The 22,737-nt window shown below is 33.7% G+C and overlaps 1 protein-coding gene across 11 annotated transcripts in view; it reads right to left on the bottom strand.

Moving 5' to 3' along the window:
* Positions 1–562: 562 nt before the first annotated feature.
* Positions 563–22,737, bottom strand: part of POSTN (periostin) — a 35,343-nt gene continuing 13,168 nt past the window's right edge. Inside the window, exons 8-23 of one of the 11 annotated variants that reach the window (XM_081551787.1) lie at positions 22,251–22,463; positions 21,317–21,451; positions 20,003–20,151; positions 17,840–17,976; positions 17,142–17,272; positions 16,495–16,625; positions 16,286–16,388; positions 16,111–16,178; positions 15,072–15,117; positions 12,126–12,206; positions 8,700–8,789; positions 7,936–8,025; positions 7,012–7,089; positions 6,543–6,626; positions 2,554–2,595; positions 563–1,362 (exon numbers count right to left, since the gene is read on the bottom strand). In XM_081551787.1, the coding sequence (XP_081407913.1) occupies positions 1,325–1,362; positions 2,554–2,595; positions 6,543–6,626; positions 7,012–7,089; positions 7,936–8,025; positions 8,700–8,789; positions 12,126–12,206; positions 15,072–15,117; positions 16,111–16,178; positions 16,286–16,388; positions 16,495–16,625; positions 17,142–17,272; positions 17,840–17,976; positions 20,003–20,151; positions 21,317–21,451; positions 22,251–22,463 (1,616 nt within the window). In that variant the 3' untranslated portion in view covers positions 563–1,324. The remainder of the gene's footprint in view (positions 1,363–2,553; positions 2,596–6,542; positions 6,627–7,011; positions 7,090–7,935; positions 8,026–8,699; positions 8,790–12,125; positions 12,207–15,071; positions 15,118–16,110; positions 16,179–16,285; positions 16,389–16,494; positions 16,626–17,141; positions 17,273–17,839; positions 17,977–20,002; positions 20,152–21,316; positions 21,452–22,250; positions 22,464–22,737) is intronic. The other 10 variants (XM_081551790.1, XM_081551791.1, XM_081551788.1 and 7 more) reach the window with 10 other exon arrangements.

The following is a 22,737-nucleotide window of genomic DNA, read 5'->3' as shown; positions in this document are numbered from 1 at the left end:
GAGAAAACTTGGTTTTGGTTTTCCTCAGTTTTACAGTCTTTTGATTGCTAACTTTCAACACCTGGTATAATTTATCAAGCTGTGACAAGTTGGTTTCTCAGCAGTATGGATTGTGATCCCTACCTGCTCTTATCTCTGGCCCAAGATAAGGATGACATTTGTTGAGATCTAAGTAGATCAAACAGATCTCTTTATCATTCTCAGCAAACAGTTTTCTTGTTCTCCTTTGTCATGAAATGGACACTTATGTTACTTCAAATCTTCATTAAAGGCAACTCTTTGGCTCCTTCTAAGTTAGCCTAAGCCTGGGAATAACTAATTGAAGTGTCTGTGCTCCTGTAGTGTTGTTTATTATTCTCTAACAGCCCATGGTACATTGTGGGTTACTGGTTTGTCCTTTTGCCCTTTGAAAACAGTAGTTGTCTCATTCCTCTTTTGAATCCTCACAACTTAGCACAGTTCAGGGGTTATATTATATACTCAGTTGATATTTAATTATTGCTTCATTGTGTAACGATTATTTATGTATCATAATAGTTTTAAAAATTCAAAAAACACTAAATTAATTCAATTTCCTTTAATGAGTATTTGTTATATATAAAAAAAAGAGGTATAAAGTCCTGTTTCCAAGTCCAAATCTCTTATTAACTTAAACCTTGAGTTTTTTTGAGTTACCCATTTGAAATAACTGTCTTTATACCTGAAAAATGGATTTATTGAAATGTTTGAGATAAAAAAATATGTATTGCAAGAAGCATAAGACAAACATTTCAAGAGCACAAAATTAGTTGTAGAAATAACATAATTTGCCAGTAAACCCAGATTTTATTAGAAATGTGCAAAGCTTTTTGATGTAAAAGTTTTGGTTTTGTCAGTTTTTAATACTGAGCACCCATTTTTATTTATCCATTTCCCATGGAGAGGTAACTCCTTGCATGCATTTTATCTCTCCATATGTAAATTCAAGGTTCAATCTTCTCAATGGGATAACAGGTCACAACTCGGAGATTTGAATTGTAATGAATCCAGTGACAAGGATTTTCTCTCATGGATTCCAAAGTCAGCTAGAACTCTTCATGTCAAGATGTAGAAGTCTGTAAGGTCTTATGTTTCCCTCAGATTCTATCCCACAGGAGGCTAAACCCACAATCTCCCTCATGTTTCTCATTCAGGAAAAAAAAATATTATTGCATTCAGAATTGTTCAACAATTGCTCTTTTGTCTTGGCTCATTTCTTCACATCAAAGTGGCTTTCATATTTTTCCTTTAAGACCAGGTTATTGGTTTAGAGTTGTATAAACTTTGTTGTCTGGTGTCCGGATGTTCACTGACGACGATCTTCCCTTGATCGTCTTCTAGATCCTGATTAGGAAGAAGGCAGAGAATATAGATTGTAAATGGGATGAAACTGTAGTGTTTAAGGATATGCTATTTTACTCAGGTGTACGGGTGCATGCTCAGTGGCTTCAGTCATGTCCACCTCTTTGTGACCCCGTGGACTGTAGCGCGCCAGACTCCTCTGCCCATGGGATTCTCCACACGAACACCGGAGGGGGTTGCCATGCCCCCTCCAGGGGTCTTCTTGCCCCAGGGATCGAACCTGTGTCTCCGCTGTTGCAGGCAGATTCTTTATCACTGAGCCATCAGCAAAGACCCATTTTATGAATAATTATATCTATAAAAGACTATTATTTCTTATTATAATAAATGTTAAATTATGTTTTCTTAATAATATTCTATTTATGATGAAACCAAGTCATCTTTTGATCAAAGGTATATGAATATAATAAAGTTATGCTTTATTTCCTTAGAAAATTTGGGTGATTTTGCTTGTTTAAAAGAAATCCATGATAAAGTTTTCAGTTAAAAATTATTTGTACAATTGAGTCTTTAGTTTCAAATGTCTATATTGGATTAGGTTAAAATCAGATATGCCTATAATGCATTTATAAGCCTTGCAATTTCTTTTGACTATTAGTATGTAATTCTAAGTTCCACAAAGGAAATCTCTGATATTTGATTGTACCAGAATATAAGGTATCCTAAGTGGAAGATGAGAAAATGCACATAAATGAACTCATAAAGAAAGTTATAATGCATTGGTGATATATACATGTATATAACCTACACATTATATCAACATTTTGTGCATAGATATATTAATCATTTCCTATAAGTGTACAGTATATGTAGCTTTGAATTTATTCTTGTCTCAAACTGTAGCCTCATCTTAAATAATAGTTTCACAGAGTTCGGGTGTACCTGCAACTTACTTCTACTCAACTTTGGTACTCAAGGATTTCTTTTCGCATTAATTCTACTTTAGTCTACCACAATGGTTCAATATATTTAACAGTTTACATGAGTATAATTTTCTTTGCTTTAATGTTTGCCTTTCTTACATTTTATTAATAGTGAGTGATATGAAAGATTTATTTTCTGATTCATATCATCAAAATACTTTGCTCAAAATAAAGTATATTAAAATACTCTGTTTTGTCTTAATGTAACAGGTGTGCCACTTATGCAAATTATCATAATCAATATATTTACCTTGAACTCTTTTGTTGGCTTGTATCTTTCTCACAGGTGTGTCTGAAATTAAACAGTTGTAGTTAAAAATACTTTGAAATTATAGCTAACATGAGACAGGAAAACACAGTTTAGCAGAAAAGTGTAAAGTTTTAAGTAAACATCACTTAAACATGTAGATTTTCTCCTGGAGTAGTGAGACTTTGGCATTGGCAACAGACATTTGTTTTCCTTATATCATAATGAATGTTTACTATTTTTACAAAACATATTGTTTTATTATGGTACGTGGAGCCCCAGATGGTGTTCCATTTTTGCATGGAGTAAGTGACTTACATGACTTTTTCATCCTTTTAATAAAAGGCACATTTTCTGAAGAATTCTGTTTCTGTCTACATAGCACATTTCCAACATGTCTTTTTATTCTGCCTGGATATAAGATACACAGCCATTTATCATATATATTAATACTATAATAAAATGCAGAACTATGGAAAACCTCCTCAGACTGGATAGTGGGGGAGAGTTCAGGTGAGATAGAAAAGTCTGAATTACAGACTATGCTCCAACTGATATATTTCCCTTAACCTCAGGTTTATTTGGTCACAAAAAAAATGGCTTCTAACATATTGTCAAGAAAAGATGGAAATCATTGTATAAAATGGACTTATTAAATTCCAAAGAGCACTTATCATGCAACTTAAAACAAGATTTCAACATTACTTTTGAAAACAAGCACTTACACTCAATTTTCTTTTATAAATTTGGCAGCATCTGATTAATCCACATCTAATTAACTAACTTGTTAATTTATTACTATTTGTCTATGACAAAATCAAAATAAGAAATATTCACTGTGGCAAACAAATATCTCTTGAAGAAAAGCTTAATTAAAATGCAGAAAATCAGATTTTCTCTGAGTGGCTCTCTACCATTTCAAACTGAATGACACTTGTATGTTGTGTTTAGAGAAGCAAAAGTGTTAAGGTAAACCAGTCATTGGAATGATCCCACGAAAATGCCCCTCTCCACCGTGTTCCCTTAAACACACAAAGTGTTTCCATCCAATTATCTGCAAGATTGTTGTATTTTTACATAGCTATGACTTTGTAAATTTAAAGTAGAGCATAAAATATTACTTTGTTGACCATATTAATGTGAATTGACCATAATCCTGATAGTAGCTAACATCACTGAGAACATTATTATTATGAAGTGAACATTATTATTATGCAGTGAACATTATTCCAAGTGCTGTTCATATATTGGTTCATTTATATGTAGGTAACATTACCATTGCCACTTCCCAGATTAAGAAAACAAGGCAGAAACACATCAGTTTACTTAAGTTCAAGTGGGAGCCCAGATTGGAAGCCAGACCTAGGGCCTGATCCTCTGTTCTGTACAGAGGCCATAAATCTTCAAATGTTATATTGGCAGATTTATCAAAACCTCTCAAACAGCTTTTTATTGTTCCTTTCTCCATAGCCTACTCTTTTGCTGTTTTCCCTTAATTACTTCAGTAGTTTCAGTAAATGTAGTTCTATCTAAGATAAGAGTGAACAACTGTACACATTTTTGAGAAGAATTTTTCGTTAAGGGGTATGAAGTGTTTCAATAACAAATCATAATATTAATACCCAATTGACCATTTAGCCAAGTTTATAAGCATGACCTAAATGATTGAGGAATACATTCAATTCATCAGAATGTACTGTATGTACCACAAAATGAGCAGTTCAGATAGAAAACTACAAGCTTTGAGATGAAGACCATAATTTAGCTATAGATCAATTATCAATACTCTGAAAGAAAAAAAAAAAGCCTATCTTGCATGGGATAATCTTTATTCACACCAGCTTCATTGGTGTTTCTTGGGATCTAGACAAGAGGACACTTGTTACTCGGTGTTGATCCAATGGTTTTACAGAGCTGCAAAAAGAAAACTAGAATGTCCAGTTAATGTCCAGGTATTAGCAACTATACCACTTATATTGTCTTCCTTATGAGAAAAGAATCTTGGAAATGTTTTGATGAAAATTTAAGCTGTAAATCCATGCCTGATTCATATCAATGTATGGCAAAAACGACCACAATATTGTAAAGTAATTAGCCTCCAACTAAAATAAATAAATTAATAAAAAAAATTTATGCTGTGGCAAGGACCTGCTGTATAGCACATGGAACTCTGCTCAGTGTTATGTGGCAGCCTGGATGGGAGGGGAATCTGGGGGAGAATGGATGCATGTATATGTATGGCTCAGCCATGTATATTTATGGCACAGCTCTGCTGTGTATGCATCTGTAACTACCGCAACTTTGTTAACTGGCTATACTCCAATATAACATATAACGTCTTTTTAAAAAACTATTAAAGAATTTATGTTGTGACATTGACAAAATGAATGCTTTATAAGTATGTAGCGAAACCAAACACTGGAAGGTAAAGGAATCAACCTCTGGGATGAACAGAAACCAGAATTAAAGAAGGATTCTATTTCTATTGATTAAAATTGGAATATCTTATTCTTGTAACAGGTATTATCTTCTTTTGGCCGAAGTTATTCTTCAAAACTCAGTTTGTTGTTTATAATGGACTTAATAACAGGGGCGTATTGAAGGGGAGGAAAACATACTTACCTGAAATTTAAGTCTAAATGAATTAAAGCAATATATACAAGTGCAGCTACTAGTTGGTTCATTCTCTAAAAAGCACTGCCATTCTACAAAGCTGCTTACTATGGCAAGGACTGAAAAAAAAAGAATTCAGCTTAATTTTCATAATGTCTGCATTTCTTCACTCAAATCCCTACCTTTTCCTAGTAGAGTGCTAAGCATTTAGATGTAGATGAGTAAATTTTGTATTACAGCTTATAGGAAACTGGTTCTACTGTGGCTTTGGGAGTGTCATATACTCCCAGCAGTCTGAAAGGAAGTCTTATATTTTTCAGACACATATTTTTCTATTGAGGGGAAATTCAATCACTGGTTCAAAAAAATTATTTATTTTTACTATTGCTGAACAGTATCAATATTATGTAAGAGATTCTGCCTATGTAAAAATAAAGAATAAGAAAACAGTAATTGCTAAAAATATATACAGTCCCAGAAGAAATTACAACTTCTTGGACATAGTACTATAATTTTTAAAATTTTAAGCATAAAAGCTAATGGGAACCATACTTTGGATAAACACTAAATTTAAGTTGTGTTTCTTAATTCACAGTATATTTCAAAGAACATATTTGATTTTTCTAGATAGTTTAAATTCTTGTTTCTCTAAAACAATTTCTTAAGTACTTTTTTGGTTAATAAAATGAATTAGAAATTAGTTTAGTCACACTTCTTTGAGTAATTACCATTGAGAGTTTGTGTAAGATTTTGAATTCTTTTTCTTCTTTCCTTTTAAAAGTAGGTCCTTTTAATGCCATAGACAGAGAACATTCCATATTTTAAAGATTAAAATTAATTTCATATGCAAAATAATTTACAGCTCCAGGTATAGATTATCACTTGAACTGTTAGAAGAAACATATAACCCATTCCTGAGAATGTAGTTTTGGAAAATAAAATTGCTAAATGCAATTTTTTTTGCTAGTTCTATGCACTTAAAAAAATTCATAAACATGCCTTTTATTATGGTTGTGGGGGCAGTGAATACATTTTTTAAAATATAAAAATTATTTCAATTTGGGCTTCTTTTAATAATTACCAATTTTAAAAGCATCCCTCTTTCACATACTAAGAATATCCTTACAGTTGTCTGTATCAGAGCAAAAAAATATTCATTGCTCCCCACTGAACTTTTTAAAGACTGTTTAAACTAGTAATTCTTTCTTTATAGCTCTTACTTAAACCACCATTGACCCAATCAATCTGTTAAGACAGACATGATGCTGTTTTTTAACCTAATTGAAAAACAAACAAACCTGAATGCTCAGTCTTTAAAAAGCTGAAGAACTCAGTTATCAGAACCTGTTAAGTGGGTTAGTTGTTTCCCTTTTACTAACCTCCCTGAAGCAGTCTTTTAATTTCTTCATCTTCAAATAAATGATCATCACCACCTTCAATGAATTTGGTGACCTTGGTGACCTCTGAGAGGATACATGTTTATAGCAGAAATTGGTTTATGTAATCAAAAGGCTGGAGATTTGATGCGATACATAATGGCATCTGCCAAACAATAAATTCCAGACCAACACTTGGTTCTTTCTTGTTTTTTTGTGCTATTTTTTGATAAGCCAATTTTCTTACAAAGTTGTTAAACAGTATATAACAAATATAGAACAAAACCATCAATATGACTATCATCTGAGTTTCATTCCCTATCTTTGAATTTTTTTCTTGTGTTGGTATGGAACTAGAACAAAGGTGTGAGATAGAGTAGAAAATGTAAAAGGCCTCAAAGATTATTTTAGAATTTGATATAAATAGATAGCTTAAGAAAAGTCACATTGCTATTTTTCTACACATACTGACCTTCTTGCAACAGTTTCTTCAGAGTTTCTTCTGTTTCTCCGCCTGTAGTTGAAATCCTAGTGTATTTTATTTCAGGACCTAAAGGAAAGACAGTTTACAAAAGACCTGAAACAAGGATAGGCACCCTTCCTCTGTAACGGTCAGATAGTGAGTAATTTAGACTTTATGAGTCATATGGTTGGTGTTGCAACTATTCAACTTTGCTCTTATAGTGTGAAAATAGCCATAGACATTGTATAAATGAATGGTCACATCATGTTCCAATAAAACTTTATTTACATAAGTATTAAAAGATGGCATGGGCCATAGTTGCTGACTGCTTGTTTAGACAAATACTTATAAAATAGCTGAATTCAGAATTCTATGCTAATTCTTTGGTGGGAGACTGATACAGAGGTTTACTGAAATTATTTATAAATTGTTTTATACTGACTTGCATATATTTTGGTGTGTACACCTTAAGATTAATGGAAAATTTGAAGGAGGGAATGGTTTTTCTTTTGGGATTTAGTAACTCATTAATAAATAGCAAAGTGAAGATAATGTATTATATAATATATATGTGTATTCATAGTAAAAACACATGCTTACAGATTTTCTCCCAAATTTCCAATTCAGGAGAAAACATCGATTATATATTTAGAGTTAGTATTATTTCTACCAAAAAAGAAATGAATAACTTCAGTAACCACCATGTAAATGACTTAAGCCTCTTTAATTATTCTTATAGAGATATTTTAGGATTAAATGTGATTTGCTCTTTGTAATCCAGGCATAGTTGCCTGGAGCATCCCATGGACAGAGGAGCCTGGCAGGCTACAGTTCATAGGGTTGCATTGAGTGTGCATGCGCGCACACACACACACACACACACACACACACACACACACACACAGAGTTCTATAGTATTGAATTAAAGACTACCTGTAATGATTCGTTCTTCCCTTGTCTCTTTTTCGGTTATTTCCACAGGCACTCCATCAATGATCTTTGTGTATTTTTTAATAATTGGCTCTAAATTGGGGAAGAAAAATGCATTTGATTTATCCTTGTATGGTGTCTAAATGGCCATAAGCTAGACATTTTAATGATTAAATGTTTTTCTCACAGTAATACCATTCAAAAATCAATCATAATCATTTGGAGAACGTATCTCAAATAAATTCAGATAATAGAGGTCTAAAAGCTAGTAGTCATGTCCTGAATCTTGGGTAAAGGAGAGAGCCAACTGTCAAGCTAACACTCCATGTCATACTTGTCTCCTGACTGTGGAATGAGCATTTAGGGAGAATACAAGGAATTACACATCATTAGAATGGGAACCTTATGATAAGTCCTAGCTGTGGCTTATTAGTGTTATAGAATGTTCGTTCTTTCTTCTGAGACCAACATGTTATCTGGTATTGATGTGATTGTTTTCATTATATTCATAATCATCCTTGCATATGCAGAGTAAGGACGGTTTTGTTGGACCTGGTGATTTAATGGTAAAATCGATTCCAACTAGATCCATTAAAAGGTAAACTATATTTTAATTGATTGGCTAATAAGAATCCATAACTAATAAAAGCTTTCCACCAAAGTGTATAAAAGTCAAGAGAACACATCAGATATTCAATATATTTAAACCAGCACAGTTTCAAAATGTTCACAGTGATCCTAAGTAGGCTACAGGAAACAGAACGCACCTCCATGGATCACTTCAGTTACCGTTTCACCTTCTTTAATCAGTCTGAATTCAGGTTCACCTTCAATTTTGACCTTTGGTATTGTGAGTCCTGAGGCATCATTTTAGGAGACAAATTATCATGTTAATGCAGTCCTTTAAATTTACCAGAACAGGAAATTTATTTCAACATTGGTGTTGCTCAAATGTCAAAGTACTTTCAGGTTTTATGAAATCGGTTTTAAACAGTTCCCGTTGTCTTCAGATTGAGTTGAATTTAGGAGAACAAATGACTCCTAGGTCTATTAATGTGCTACTAAAATGAATTTCATCAGCTTTAGCATTTAAACTAATGTTTAATTGATCTATTTATTCATAGTTATATATTCTGATCACACAAAATGTTATATATGACTATATTTTGTGAATCACACAGTATGTACAAATTTCAGTTGCTCTAATGATAGCTAGTGTAGATCTTACTTTACCATACTGATATGTTGATTACTCGCTTTTATTATTACATTTTAAATTTAATTTTTAACTACTCAGTATCTTATGTTTTTTTATCTAATGGGCATAACTGAACATCAAAAAAGCCCAACTTTATGCCTACCTTTAAGATTCGAATTTCAGGTTTTATGGGAAAATGGGAGTACTTACCTTCTCTATGTGAATGCTGCAAATATTTACTAATTAATAGTTAAATAGTCCTTCAAATGCAAAAGTTGTGTTACATTTGACTTGCAAAATGATTTTGCTCCGAGAGAAAATCATTTTGAATGTTAGAAAGCTGATTACTACATTACTACATGGTAATTAGATGAGAAGTTCTTAGATGAGAAGTTCAGTACATTTAACTCATACAGTAACACCCTTTAACAGTTGAATGGAACTGTATTTCCTTATCTTTGAGAAGGTTTATTTGTTTGTCCAGAAATTGTCAATGTACACCATTACCCAGAATTAAATAGTCTAAGAAGATCTAAAATAATGAAAACAAGAGTACAGCTGGTTCAAACAATAAGTATTTCACACCATAATATTTGATCTATGGGATCAAGGGACATTGAGTATCAAAACATAAGGCCAAGTTTTTAAGGTGTGGAAACTTCAAAGGGAAAGAACAGCTAAAGAGTTTAAGAGCAGGAAGTGAGTTAATACAATATTTCTTTAGAAGAGCCTCAACTAGCATTTGAGAAACATCCTCCACCCTTAAGTTCTATGAAGGCAGGAATTTACTACCAAAAAAAAATTTTTTATTGTAAAGTAATTAGCCCCCAAGTAAAATAAATAAATTTATAAATAAAATAAATAAATAAATAAATAAAAAATAAAAAAAAATAAAAAAATTTTTTTTTCATATTTACTCTGGCGGGCACCTAGGAAAATACCCAGCACAGGAGGAGTACAATAAGTATTTATTGAATTGAATTTCAGTTGATTTATTCCTAATTCTAAAATTTGGTTAAGTACCTTTTGTAAGAAACATCCTAAATTGGAGTCTAATATATGTAGTAAGAATTCAAGAGTTACCAATGAAACAGCAAAAGTTTAAACAGTGAGAAGGAAATGCCAATAACAATCCTAGGATGACACAATTATAGATGGCTGCCAAGGCAAGTATTAATATTTGTCTCCCTCATTATGTTTTACAAAGTCAAATTTCCAAATTTTTTAACTGAAGAGTGTTAATGCACAGGTGACATGATCCCATTTTTCATCTTAGTTCCCTTCGTAGGAGGAACCCAAGTAGAGCTGATGCTCCATTGTGTTCCTAATGGAAGAAACAGTAATACAGTAGAATCCTGTTCACAAAGATTGGGAAGGTAGATGGGTTGAAAGAAGAAGCTTGAAAGAAAAGAGATGAATCTTGGAAAATAAAAATAGTGCATCTGAATGATTTCTACTGAAAAAGATGTGTGCAAGTGATTATACACAATTTTAGGGAATTTTATTTTTAAAAAATTGTACAAGAATTTTAAAATTAAGGACCATTTTATTTTTTCATTAAAATTATCAAGAAATATTTTCTAAACAAAAATTTCTGTGATTTAACTTCTTAAAGCACCAAATTCTCTCTATCTTTAAACAACCTCATTTTATTTATTTTAACTTTATTTTTTTGGCCATGCTACATGGCTTTCAGGATCTTAATTCTCCAAACAGGGATGAAGTCTGGGCCACCACAATGAAAACATTGAGTCCTTATCACTGAACATCCAGGGAAGTCCCCAAGTTTTCTTCATCACTATACAAGAGCAATCAAATGCTCAAATGACAGTAGGCACAGTATTTTTTTTTCTAAAGCACAAATTTCAAATACCTCAACTTTAAGTTTTAAGAATGTATAAAAATATAGATAACTACTAGGAAATACACTTTAACATACATACTTCCAATGTCTAAGCTTTAAGTAATGACTCACTTTTAGAGGAGTCAAAAGTATTCAGGAAGTTGCCATCTCAATTCATAAAATGAGAAGAAATTCCCAAATCAAAGATAATTACAGTAACAGTTTTCTTAATATTTGACTAATGACATAATCTATTCTTTTTTCTGAAGACTGGTTCTATTCTTTCAGGATAATGAAAAGATAACCTGGTCTTTTTTCTGTGACCAGTCACCACATTAAGATGGCTAGACTTGAACATAAAAATTCTTAACATCTGATCCTTTGGAAGTTATTAAAACACATGAAATGAAGAGGGCATTGGAAATATTTGAATTGGCTAACACAGACAGTAGGGATAGAGAGAAAAGTGACCTGATTTAATATTCTAGTACAAAACATCAGGAAATAAGTATATATGCCTATTTAATGTATTATATATGTATACATATAAGAATATATAATACTATATATAAGAATATGTAAAATATACACACACATTCAAGGCTGGAAGTAAGGATTCTAAGGTTTGATTCATTGCACCAACTTCTTATTTCCTCTGTTCCTAGTGGTTTAATTAAAAAGTATATCATGTGTGGATGTACATTTTAAAAGTTTTCTTCAATATACAGCTTCTGTGGTCTCAGATTTTGTTGAATAAAAAAATGTGTGCACTTTTTTGGAACACCTTGCAACAGTATAAAAGAGATTGATATGGGGGAGACTGGAAACACAGCTATAAAGAGTACACTCTCTGAAAGAGTCCAGGTGCAGGGAAGAAAGCTCAGAATTTGTTTAGTGAGTATCTGGGTACTAGTGCTAATGCAAAGGCAAATTAAGTTCAAATGAAATAAAATACAAGCAAATGTACTGAAGGTATTAGGAATGCACATCTACTCTTCTACATAAACTTGCATTCCGCATTCTGCTGTTAAATGAGCATGCCATCGATATGGAAATATTTAGCATGTTAGTTTCAAAAAGAATGTAGATACATTCATAGAAATCAGTCTATTACATGGATTTTTAAGGAACCATGTATACATTGATTTTTACCTTCTGTTTTGATAATAGGCTGAAGACTGCCTTCAATCACTTTAATTTTTGGTTCCACAACTTTGGTTATAATTTTAGTTGCTGAAAGTATAGAAAGTGGAACATAAATGATGCTTACGTAAAAACAACCTGAAATGAAATTGTCTTTTTTTCCCCTTTGGTCTTTGTTGGGTACTGAGGTATCAGATGTGGTAATATGTTCAGGCAGTCACATACAGGAAATAATTCATAGTAATTATCTAGTATCTTCTCATGTCCAGATGAACTCTGAAGTCCAGTGACTTTGATTTGTTCCAGTGAAATATATACTTTATATGTGAGGAATTCTACCTAGAAATCTACAATTTTGAACTGCAGCACTAAAGCTCTTTACCTTCTTTTGTACTTCTTGAAAATACTGGCTGCATAGCAACAAAGACAAATAAACATGATTAATTTCATACAATTCATAATATCTTAAATTGCGTTGTTGGGTTCTTTCTCAATTAGAAGAAGACATTGAAAGAAAAAGACTTGAAATATTTTTCATGCATTTGATGACAGTGACATAGAAAGGAAAATACAAAAATAAATTAGTTCAGAATACTTAAAAATGGATTTTTTCAGTCAGCCAGCCATGAGCTCTATGCAACAAATATGATATGATCTTGTATTTAAAAATTTGTTATAGGCTAAAATGACTATAATTTTCATCATCATCATCATTTTTATACTGAAAGCTATGTATTTTGAATGTATGTCATCCACCCAACTGAAATAATTATGTGCAAAATATATTTAAAATAGTAGCCAACCATTTGGTCAGCTTTTGGTTGCATAGATTAACTGGAAGTGTGCCTCTGGAGTCAGTTACCAGAGTTACTGATGTTTTATCTTTTCTAATTAGAGCCTTAAAAGATGGAGTCATTAGATAAGGAACTAAAGCTGTCTGTGCAGTTATAACAGATTGTGTTGACACACTAGAGGCAAGATATTAGCACGTTTGGATTTCTGTCACATTTTCACTTCAGGTGTTTGAAATGTGTATCTGTGTCAACTCTTTGAATTAATATGGATTCCAGGGCTTAATTGTGACTCAGTTATTTCAGATTTAACATGTTGAGATCTCAAATTATGAAACTGAAATATGTCAGATCAGTGTGTCCAGTTATCCATTCCACAGGTGGTCTGGCCACAGAGAAACCTTTCCATGAAGGTCAAATCCATAAAGGTCTCTGCTGCTACTATCAGAATGGGTTAATTAGCTTTAGCTTAAATTTTCACTTCATGTTAAGGAACTTGAAGTTTAGAATATTTATTTGATTCCTAGTTCTGTTTCAGTTTTGCTTTTCTGAAGACTTAAATAGTTTTGACAGGTCAGAGGATGAGGATTAAATACTGATTTTATTCCTCTCCACCTCAAATGTCATATATTTGGCAACATATACTAGAGAGACAAAGAAATTTTAGAGACAGATCAATAAAGGAACATGAAAATGGAATCTTTGGTTTAATCTTTGGTTTAATTAGTCTCAACCTCTATCTGAACTATGCTTCCAAGTAACAGCATACACGTCAGAGAGGAGTTAAAGAAACATTTCACATCAGAATGTAAATCTCAGAGCTCTTTCAAGAGCTGTGAGTAGGTAGGCAAGATTCATTAGACTTGCATAATTTCATAAAATGTAGATTATTCTCTGTGAGTAGGTATCCAATGTAAGTAGAGGAAAATAAAGGAATTATAATATTTTAGGTTATTGTAAGCAAAATAGTGCATTGATATGTAGAGAAAGTGGTGAACCGCTCATGGATAAAGTAGGGAAATGTAGTGCAGACATACGTTTTTATGGAGGAAGATGACATAGCATTTCTGATGAATAGAGCTCATAATGTTTTTTGATTTTTTATAAAATATATCTTTAACAAGACTGTATACTTCCAGACTGGAATTTAAACCATGTGGAAGTATAACTATTTCCAACTAAATCTTTGAAACAGTGCTGATCTGGCCTGATGCTGGGATTGTCCATGTCATTATCACATACTTGAAATCAGGAAGAGCAGCAGACATTTTGTTTTGCTCCTTACATCATCTTTATGCCTTTTCCATATCTGATGTAAATCTTAAGGAAAATTTTCTTAATGAAATAACAGGATGCTCACAGTATAAAATAGAACAATTCTAGCCAAGATAAATGTACAAATAGGAGCAATGCTTTAGCTACCGATATGTTTTGAGTGTTGAACTGTAGAGTCAAAACAAAATGAAAAAGAATTTCTGCTTTGAAAGCTGCAGTGGAAAAGAGGAAAAGATAAAGAAAGAAAAAACCACACTGAATAAGAAATACTATGAGTTAACATTTATGCAAATGAAATACCTTTACCATGGTTAAGAAGTAGAGGTTTAATTTTGATAATCTGGTAGAATCAGGAATAAAAGAAACCTTGGAATCTAGAAACTCTAGGTTTATCACCTGACAATGTTTTTGTTCCTTCATCCAATTTTGAATGGGGAGAGTATTTTGAACCACCAGCCCATAAATGTTACAATTCTCTGACAGTCTGTCCTTAGATAGCTGAGGTCTTGAGAGTGGAATGAGCTAGAAATGTTTCAACAATATTATTTCTATTTCCACACATTTCAATTTTCAGATAGCTCTGGAATGCATGTTAGCTATCTCTCCCCTATATGTTTGTATGACTTTCTCCCTTGCATCTTTGCCATGCTAGCAATTGTATCAAGCTGTGAGTGAAGAAGTGGTTCATTGGATTGAAGAGTATAGTCAAGGCTGAAAGGTCTCCTCCAGACTGCAAGCCCTGTTTCAAGTGGGATGAGATTTGCCATTGTTTGGAATTCTAAATACCAGATTATCAATCATCTCAGTAAACACAAAGAAAATTATTGGTTTTGTTTTTTTTTTTTACATCTTGCCACGTATATGTGACAAATATTCATTATGTACTTACTGTAGACAGTTACGGGGATTTCTTTGAAGGTACTGCCACGAACAAACTGAAAACAAATATTTATATTTAGTAACATGAAATGTAGTCGTTGCACTAACATGAAATGTCACTGTATTAACAAAAATCTTGGCACTATGATTTTTAATTCTCACTAAAGAAGTGAAACTACCATTACATTTAGTAAAAATGAAGTCTTCATATGTCACCTTCAAATTTCCTGCTATTGGGCAAGATGGCAAAAAATGGTTGGATTTGTTACTCAGAGTTTTAAAAATTATAAAATAGCAAATCCCAAATTAAATGTTTATTAAACAATATTTCATATGTTGTCAGGTACTTTAAACCTACTAATATTCAACCCAGTGTTTATTGCCAAATATTCCTTTGCCTTTAACTAATGTGCTGTGTGCCTAGTCGCTCAGTCATGTCCAACTCTGCAACCTCATGGATTCTAGCCCTCCAGGCTTCTCAGTACATGGGGATTCTCCAGGCAAGAATACTGGAGTGGGTTGCCATGCTCTCCTCCAGGGATCTTCCCAATCCAGGTCTCCAGCATTGCAGGCAGATTCTTTACCATCTGAGCAGCTAGAGAGACCCTAAATATTGTGATCAGTGACAATTTCTTATAAGTAAATATCTTTCCCTTATATTCTGTTGCAAAAATATTTGATGATAGAAAAATTATTGCTTCTATCTACATGTCCTATCTTCCATGTTTGATTGTAAACTATTGAAGAAATGATGCCAATGGTGTATAATCAACAAAGAGCAATGTACTCAGGGTATATTTACTTATTAATGTATACATTTCTAGTTTTTTATGTTAAACCTGCAATGTCTGTTAAACACATTAGAAACATATGCAATAGCCAGGCTCCTCTGTCCATGGAATTCTCTAGGCAAGAATATTGGAGTGGGTTGCTATTTCCTTCTCCAGGTGATCTTCCCGACCCAGGAATCAAACCCAGGTCTCCTGCATTGCAGGCAGATTCTTTACCAACTGAGCTACGAGGAGAGCACTATGCAATAACATCTGTACCTTAATTTGGATGTATTTGATCAGTTTATTAAGTATTTCTAGCAGCTGATCATTTCCAACAGGTGTGTCTGTGAAGAGGAATACAAAATGAATACTGTAAGAATCAATGAAATAAAAATCTAGGTTTCTATTGAAAAAGATTTATTTTTCATCAATCAGTTCAATAATTACCAACCTGCTGGATAGAGGAGTTTATCTACGACATGAATGACACCATTTGTTGTCATGATGTCAGATTCTTTTGATTTCAGTTCATTTACCAGAAGTGTATCATTTACCTGTTAAAACAAGGGATAATGTCAATGGGAAATTTAATGAAATATGAACATTAGGATAACTGAATACTGGATTAACACTCTCATATATATATTCTAGAGAACTTACTCCTTTCAGATAGATTTTACTTCCTTGTGTGGTCTTTAAAATGTTAGTAACACCAGGTTCAAAACCTTTTCCAATGAAAACTCCTGGTGTCAGGTGATAAAGGATGATGTTTTGAAGAGCATTTTTGTCCCCTAGGAGAAAAATATATATATTTATTTAATAATATGTCATATATTTTGACATTTTGATATTATGATGACTAAGGGGAAAATATTTCTTTGTGTTTATTTTTTTCCACACTGCAATTTCTCATAATGTCATTGTTCTCTTAAGGCAGTATCAATGCAATGTCAAAACATAGTCTCTTCAATCAGTTCAATCAAAATATTATCCAACTTACTGGAGGAAAAAAATCAAATTATTTTTTGGAATTGTGACTATTTTCTTCTCTGTCACCTCACTGTGTGGCCTTTAATTAGAGATGACATAACTGATTATCTAGCCCCACAACATGACGGTAAGCAGTTATTTGAGAACACTGATGAGGGAACCTCTACATATTCTAAGTGAAATAAAAGGAGAGGAAGGCTAGCCATGAATATGAAAGAGGGAACTTTAGGGGGCTGACATCTAGGCAGGAATGCTTGAGGAAGAAATGAGATCATGAAATCAAGGGGCAAATATATCTAGTGTTCACTTCTACTCACGAATCAGAATTTCCTTTTCTTCATTAGTCATTCCCTTAAAGGCATCATTGGTTGGTACAAATAAGGTCCAATCTCCAGGCTGTGTTAGGAGCTCTTTCAAGTCTGCAGCTTCAAGTAGACTGAGGAAGATGCTAGGCAGGAAGGACATATGTTTGTTAGATTTAGTCTAGGTAAGCCTACTGACCATGCCTGAAATACAGTGGAATCCCTGTATGTGGAAGAATGAGAAAATGGCTCATACACTTACATATGTTTCAAATGCAATTTACTGTTAAAGGTTTATCATAAAGAAATTATTTAAATACGTGTATGATTTTTAAATTTCCATACCTCTGTTTTTCCCCTGTAACACTTGATGAAGTCACATTTGGTAACAAAATAGAAGCATTTGTTCATTTAATATTCTGCAAAATAGTCTTTGCTAATACATACTATCATTTTTTAAAAACATAATTATAAAAAATTGCAAGGAGTAGTTCAGTCTATTAGATTGGGTTTTGTTTGTTTTTTACTCACCAAATCATATTATGGAAGAAAACTAGTGTTAAGAACATATTTTAATTTAGAAAACATTTGTATAAGCTTCTTATTATAAATTCCATTCATAGCAATACTGAATACTGAATGCATTTTTGAATACTTACTGTGAAATAAAACTATGCCAAAAGGTCTTATTCTCTTGTGGAGGTGAAGCTTACCTGAAGCGCTTATCTTGTTTCAGTTTTTCATGAAGGGATTTCTCTGCTGGTTTGATGATCTCTCGGAATATGTGAATGGCACCATTTCTTCCTTGCTTGCTTCCTCTCACCATGCATGAATTTTCAATGCAGACAGCCTAGCAAAGAAAAGAAAGATACAACTCTGCATTTCCTTATTTGAAATTCCCTATGTGGAAGAAGCTCCCTAATAAAATTTCTGGATGGTTTCTTCTGGATTTCTGATGCCAGAGGAAACAGTTTCTCTCCTCTGTTTTTAACGTCTTGTACCATCTGACCTGGGCTTCCCTGGTAGCTCAGCTGGTTAAGAATCCGCCTGCAATGCAGGAGATCCCGGTTCTATTCCTGGATGGAGAAGGGATTGGCTACCCACTCTAGTATTCATGGGCTTCCTTGGTGGCTCAGATGGTAAAGAATTCGCCTGCAATGTGAGAGACCTGGGTTTGGTCCCTGAGTTTGGTAGATTCTCTGGAGGAGGGCATGGCAACCCACTCCAGTATTCTTGCCTGGAGAATCCCCATGGACAGAGGAGCCTGGTGGTCTGCAGACCGTGGGGTCACAAAAAGCTGGATACAACCGAGTGACTAAGCACAGCACACCGTCTGACCTCACTCATCTTATTCAACCAGGTTTTCTACTACTAGGCAAGCTACTCTAGGGCAGGTAGTGTTGTCAGTTGCTGTTGTTCAGCTGCTAAGTCATGTCTGACTCTTTGCGACCCCATGGACTGCAGCACGCCAGGCTTCCCAGTCCTTCACTATCTCCAGGGTATTGCTCAAACTCATGTTTATTGAGTAGGTGATGCCAAAGCAATTCCATATAATTCTACTTCTGTGTTTTCTGTCATTCCTCTCCAGGTTCTACTCATTCTTTCAGACCCCTTCCAGTAAATTTCTTTAACCATGAAGTTTAGTGACTTCACTGCCTCTTGTGATCTTTACTATGTATTACTATGATGTGGCGTGTGTGTGCGAGCTTGGTCGTGACCAACTCTTTGCTACCCCATGAATTGCAGTCTGCCAAGCTTGTCTGTCTATGGAATTTTCCAGGCAAGAATACTGGAATGGGTTGCCATTTCCCCCTCCAGAGAATCATCCCAACCCAGGGATCAAAAACGCAGTTCTCGTGTCTCCTGCAATGGCAGGCAAATTCTTTACCGGTGGCACCACCTGGGAAGTCCATATATTACCATATATTGCTGTATTTTCCATGCAAATATTTAGTCTATTGATGGTAAGACCCTATCAATTATAAGTTAAATTACTGGTTAAGTTATAGCACTTTAAACAAAAATATATTATATATGTATCATTTAGAATGCAGCACGTTTTCTGTTTTGTTTTTGTCTTTTTTTTGCCTGTACCACATAACATGTGTGATCTGTTTCCTCATGAGAGATCGAACCCACGCCCCCTGTGTTGGAAGCACAGTCTTAACTACTGGACCACCAGGAAGTCCCTTCCGTATCATTTAAAAAGTGTGTCTTGACCTTGTGGAACTGTGGTATGAAAATGCTGTGAGTCATGTTTGGTTCTAGGTCATCTTTGACTTCTTATGAATTCTCTTTAAATGTAACTGCAAGGTTGCTTGGAAAGAAACTGAATAGCACCACTTGTTGAACTGTGGTTTTGATAAGCAGTATTTTCTAGAAAGCTTTCCTCAGATAAGGCACATTAGAACCATTTTATAGAAATCTTTATGTGCCTGTAAAAGTTTATCATGAAACTCATTCAAAAGAGATTTAGTTGCTGAATGGTGACTGTACAGTCGAAGATCATCCTAAATATTTGACTCAGTATAAAAGTTACCATGTAAACAGTAAAGTACGGTACTCTATGAAACAAAAAGCTTATTTTGAAGAAGTTTTAGTGATTTATGGAATTGAAATAATGCTTTAGAAAAAGTTATTTACGATGAAACAAGTGCAAATTATCAGAATTATTAATACATAGCACTTTTGTATACTTTCCTCATAGTCTTTTCAAACATGCTACTTACTTCTCTGATCTTCCTATGAATATTTACTATTAAAATCATATTAGTAAAATTCTGAGGAACATTTGTTATAAGAATAGTCTTTGACAAAGACATGTCTTTTGACATGTAGGCCAGTGTGGATATTTTATCTCGTTCTGATTCACTTACTGTACGGTACACGAAGACTCTGAGCTGTTTGCCTCCAATGGTCTCAAGTTTTTGTCCATTGTAAAGCTCATTAAGGCCAACTTTCACTTTCAATATATGATTCTGCAGAATTAATTTAAGAAGGCGCTGATCCATGCTCAGAGTATCATCTATAAGTAAATTCATTACAAAAAATGTTATTTTTTTTAGAAAGCATTACAGTTTCCCCTGTAAGAGAAAATCATGAAAATGGAAAATCCCTAATATTACAGATCTTAAGGATCCTACACTTGTATATGAGTTGAATAAATACTGAAGGCTAGAAACTCTATGCACCATGAGCTATTTCATCAAACGATTGCATGATTCCAAGCAGTCCAGACAACAGGTTACATCTCAGTGAGGACTACGTGGTTTCATGTGGTTATTGATAAAGGTTAAACTTTAAACTCTAAGGCTGGCCAAAATTTTCTCTGAGAATTTGATGTCCATTAGTCACATGAAAAACAACTGATGAATCATTGGTAAATTTACTCTAATTTCTGGAGAGAGAGTCGGCGAATCACGTAACCTCTTAAAGTTGGCTTGCTGTCAACAAGTTATAGACCTTATTAGGAAAAACAGCATTTTTTAGAATTTGAATTTCCTTATTAATAACTTTCTATGTTACAATCTAGTATTTGGAAAAACATGAAAAATAATGATGATTATTTTTTCATTGTTAAATTTTGCCTAACAATTCACATATGTCTTTGTGAAGTCATTTTTCTGGAAAAAAAAAGTAAGGTTGTATTAATCTAACCACAGTCTTTGAATAGCAGCTACAAGGTCAAATACTTGTAATAATAGTTCACATCATAATATAGAAGTATATCATATTCTCCTGTTTTTATTTTCTCATAATTTGATACCTTACTTTCAAATTCTGAATTGCAAAATGCACCTATGTATAATGTTGGTGTTAAACAAATCAAATTTATTTTTCCTAAGATCTGTTAATATATCCATTATGTGTGCTGGAAATATGATCAAGTTCACAGAAAAACTGAAGACCCTTATCACAAAATTTCACTTCCTGTAGGCCATTATCTATTATAATGAAATGCTTTGAAATAAAGGGCATTTTAATAAAGGACAGTACTAATTCATTGTATATTTAGCCAGTGAAGAAATTAATCAACACCTCATAAAAGATCTATTATTACTTAGCAGACAGTCATGGTGAAGGAAAACAAAAAGGTGTGTAGGGGTGGGAAGAGCTGGAATGACAGTGGCCAATACATACCAGAAAATGCGTTATTCACGGGTGCAAGCAAAGTAGTGGCCAATACATACCAGAAAACGCGTTATTCACGGGTGCAAGCAAAGTGTATTCTCCATCTGGCCTCAGAGCAGATGCCAAGCCTAATTGGGCCACAAGGTCTGTGAAAGTGGTTTGCTGATTTCCAGCCAGCTCAATAACTTGTTTGGCTGTAAAATAAACCATGACCATTCAAACAATGTCATCATTGTTTTTATCATCATCATGAAATTAGTAAATCAGTTCTTGGCTGTTTCCATAAGCTATTTGCTGTTTTAGCAATGTGATAAGATGTCCTGCCTTTCCCTAGTAAGAGAGTTCCAGCTTTCCTTTTTGGGGGGGTGAAGGGGTTAATAACCAAAGAATTGCAGAAGGAAAATATCTTTCTGATTTCATGCTTTGCAGTTTTCTTCAATTCTCTATTGCTCATCCCTTTACTCTCTGCTCTTGTGAGGGCCATAGCTCTTTCATTTATCCAAAAGTAACCATTTGGCTATATCTTTCCTTCCATTTTCAAGAAAAACTCTGGCACTGTAAGAATCTTTGATGATATTAGATATTAGAAACTCTGGAAAGCTAGAGTCTATTGCACTGGAATGAACATGACTACACAAGCTACCTATTTAGGACTCAGCTCACTGTTAGTTGTTTTTTTAAAAAATATTTTATTGAGGAAAACATCAAACATATACAAAAGTAGACAGAATAGAATGGTAAACTCTTATGTAGCCATGACCCAGCTACAGGAACGCCCATTTGACCGGGGGTCAGCAAGTTATCACCTAAGAGCCAAGCCCATCCCACTACTTGTTTTTATAAGTTAAGTTTTATTGGACCACATCACTGTTAGCTTTGTTTGTGTGTCACATGGCATTGCTCAGACTGCACATTTATTTCCCATAGACCTACTCTTTAGACATCATAATTGATAAACAACAGTAGGTAGAAGAATGGGAAACGGTTGCTCACCAGAATCAGGAATCAGGACCTGATCAATCAAATGGATGACACCATTATTGGTCACAATATCTTTTTTGTTCACCATTTTGATTCCATTTACTGTTATGCTGTCACCATCACATCCTATCTCAATGGTGTTTCCTTCCAGGGTCTCAAAGACTGCTCCTCCCATGATAGCCTCTGAACACTGGAGGGTGTTTAGAATGTGGTACTTCATGAGAGCTAGAGGATGAAGGAAAAAGAACAAGATCCTTTCAGATCAAGGAAAATAGCATTTGACCCTTAACAGATGTATTTTACTGGGGAACCAAGTATTCCTCAGAAGTAGAATGCATATATAAGACCTAAGTATTGACCTAAGGTTTTAAAATTTTGTTTGTTCTCAGAATGGTTTTTTTCATCAACTCTACAGTGAAATTAGCTCAGTTTGGCAAGAAATAAGCAGAAAAGAAGATCAACTGCATGAAATTATTTGTATAGTTCTAGAAAATGTGTT

This window comes from Giraffa tippelskirchi, chromosome 12 (assembly GCF_054371585.1).
Source record: "Giraffa tippelskirchi isolate mGirTip1 chromosome 12, T2T-mGirTip1v1.2.pri, whole genome shotgun sequence".
Lineage (NCBI taxonomy): Eukaryota > Metazoa > Chordata > Mammalia > Artiodactyla > Giraffidae > Giraffa > Giraffa tippelskirchi.
The sequence above is the reverse complement of the archived record's forward strand: the minus strand, read 5'-3'. Positions and strand labels throughout refer to the sequence as shown.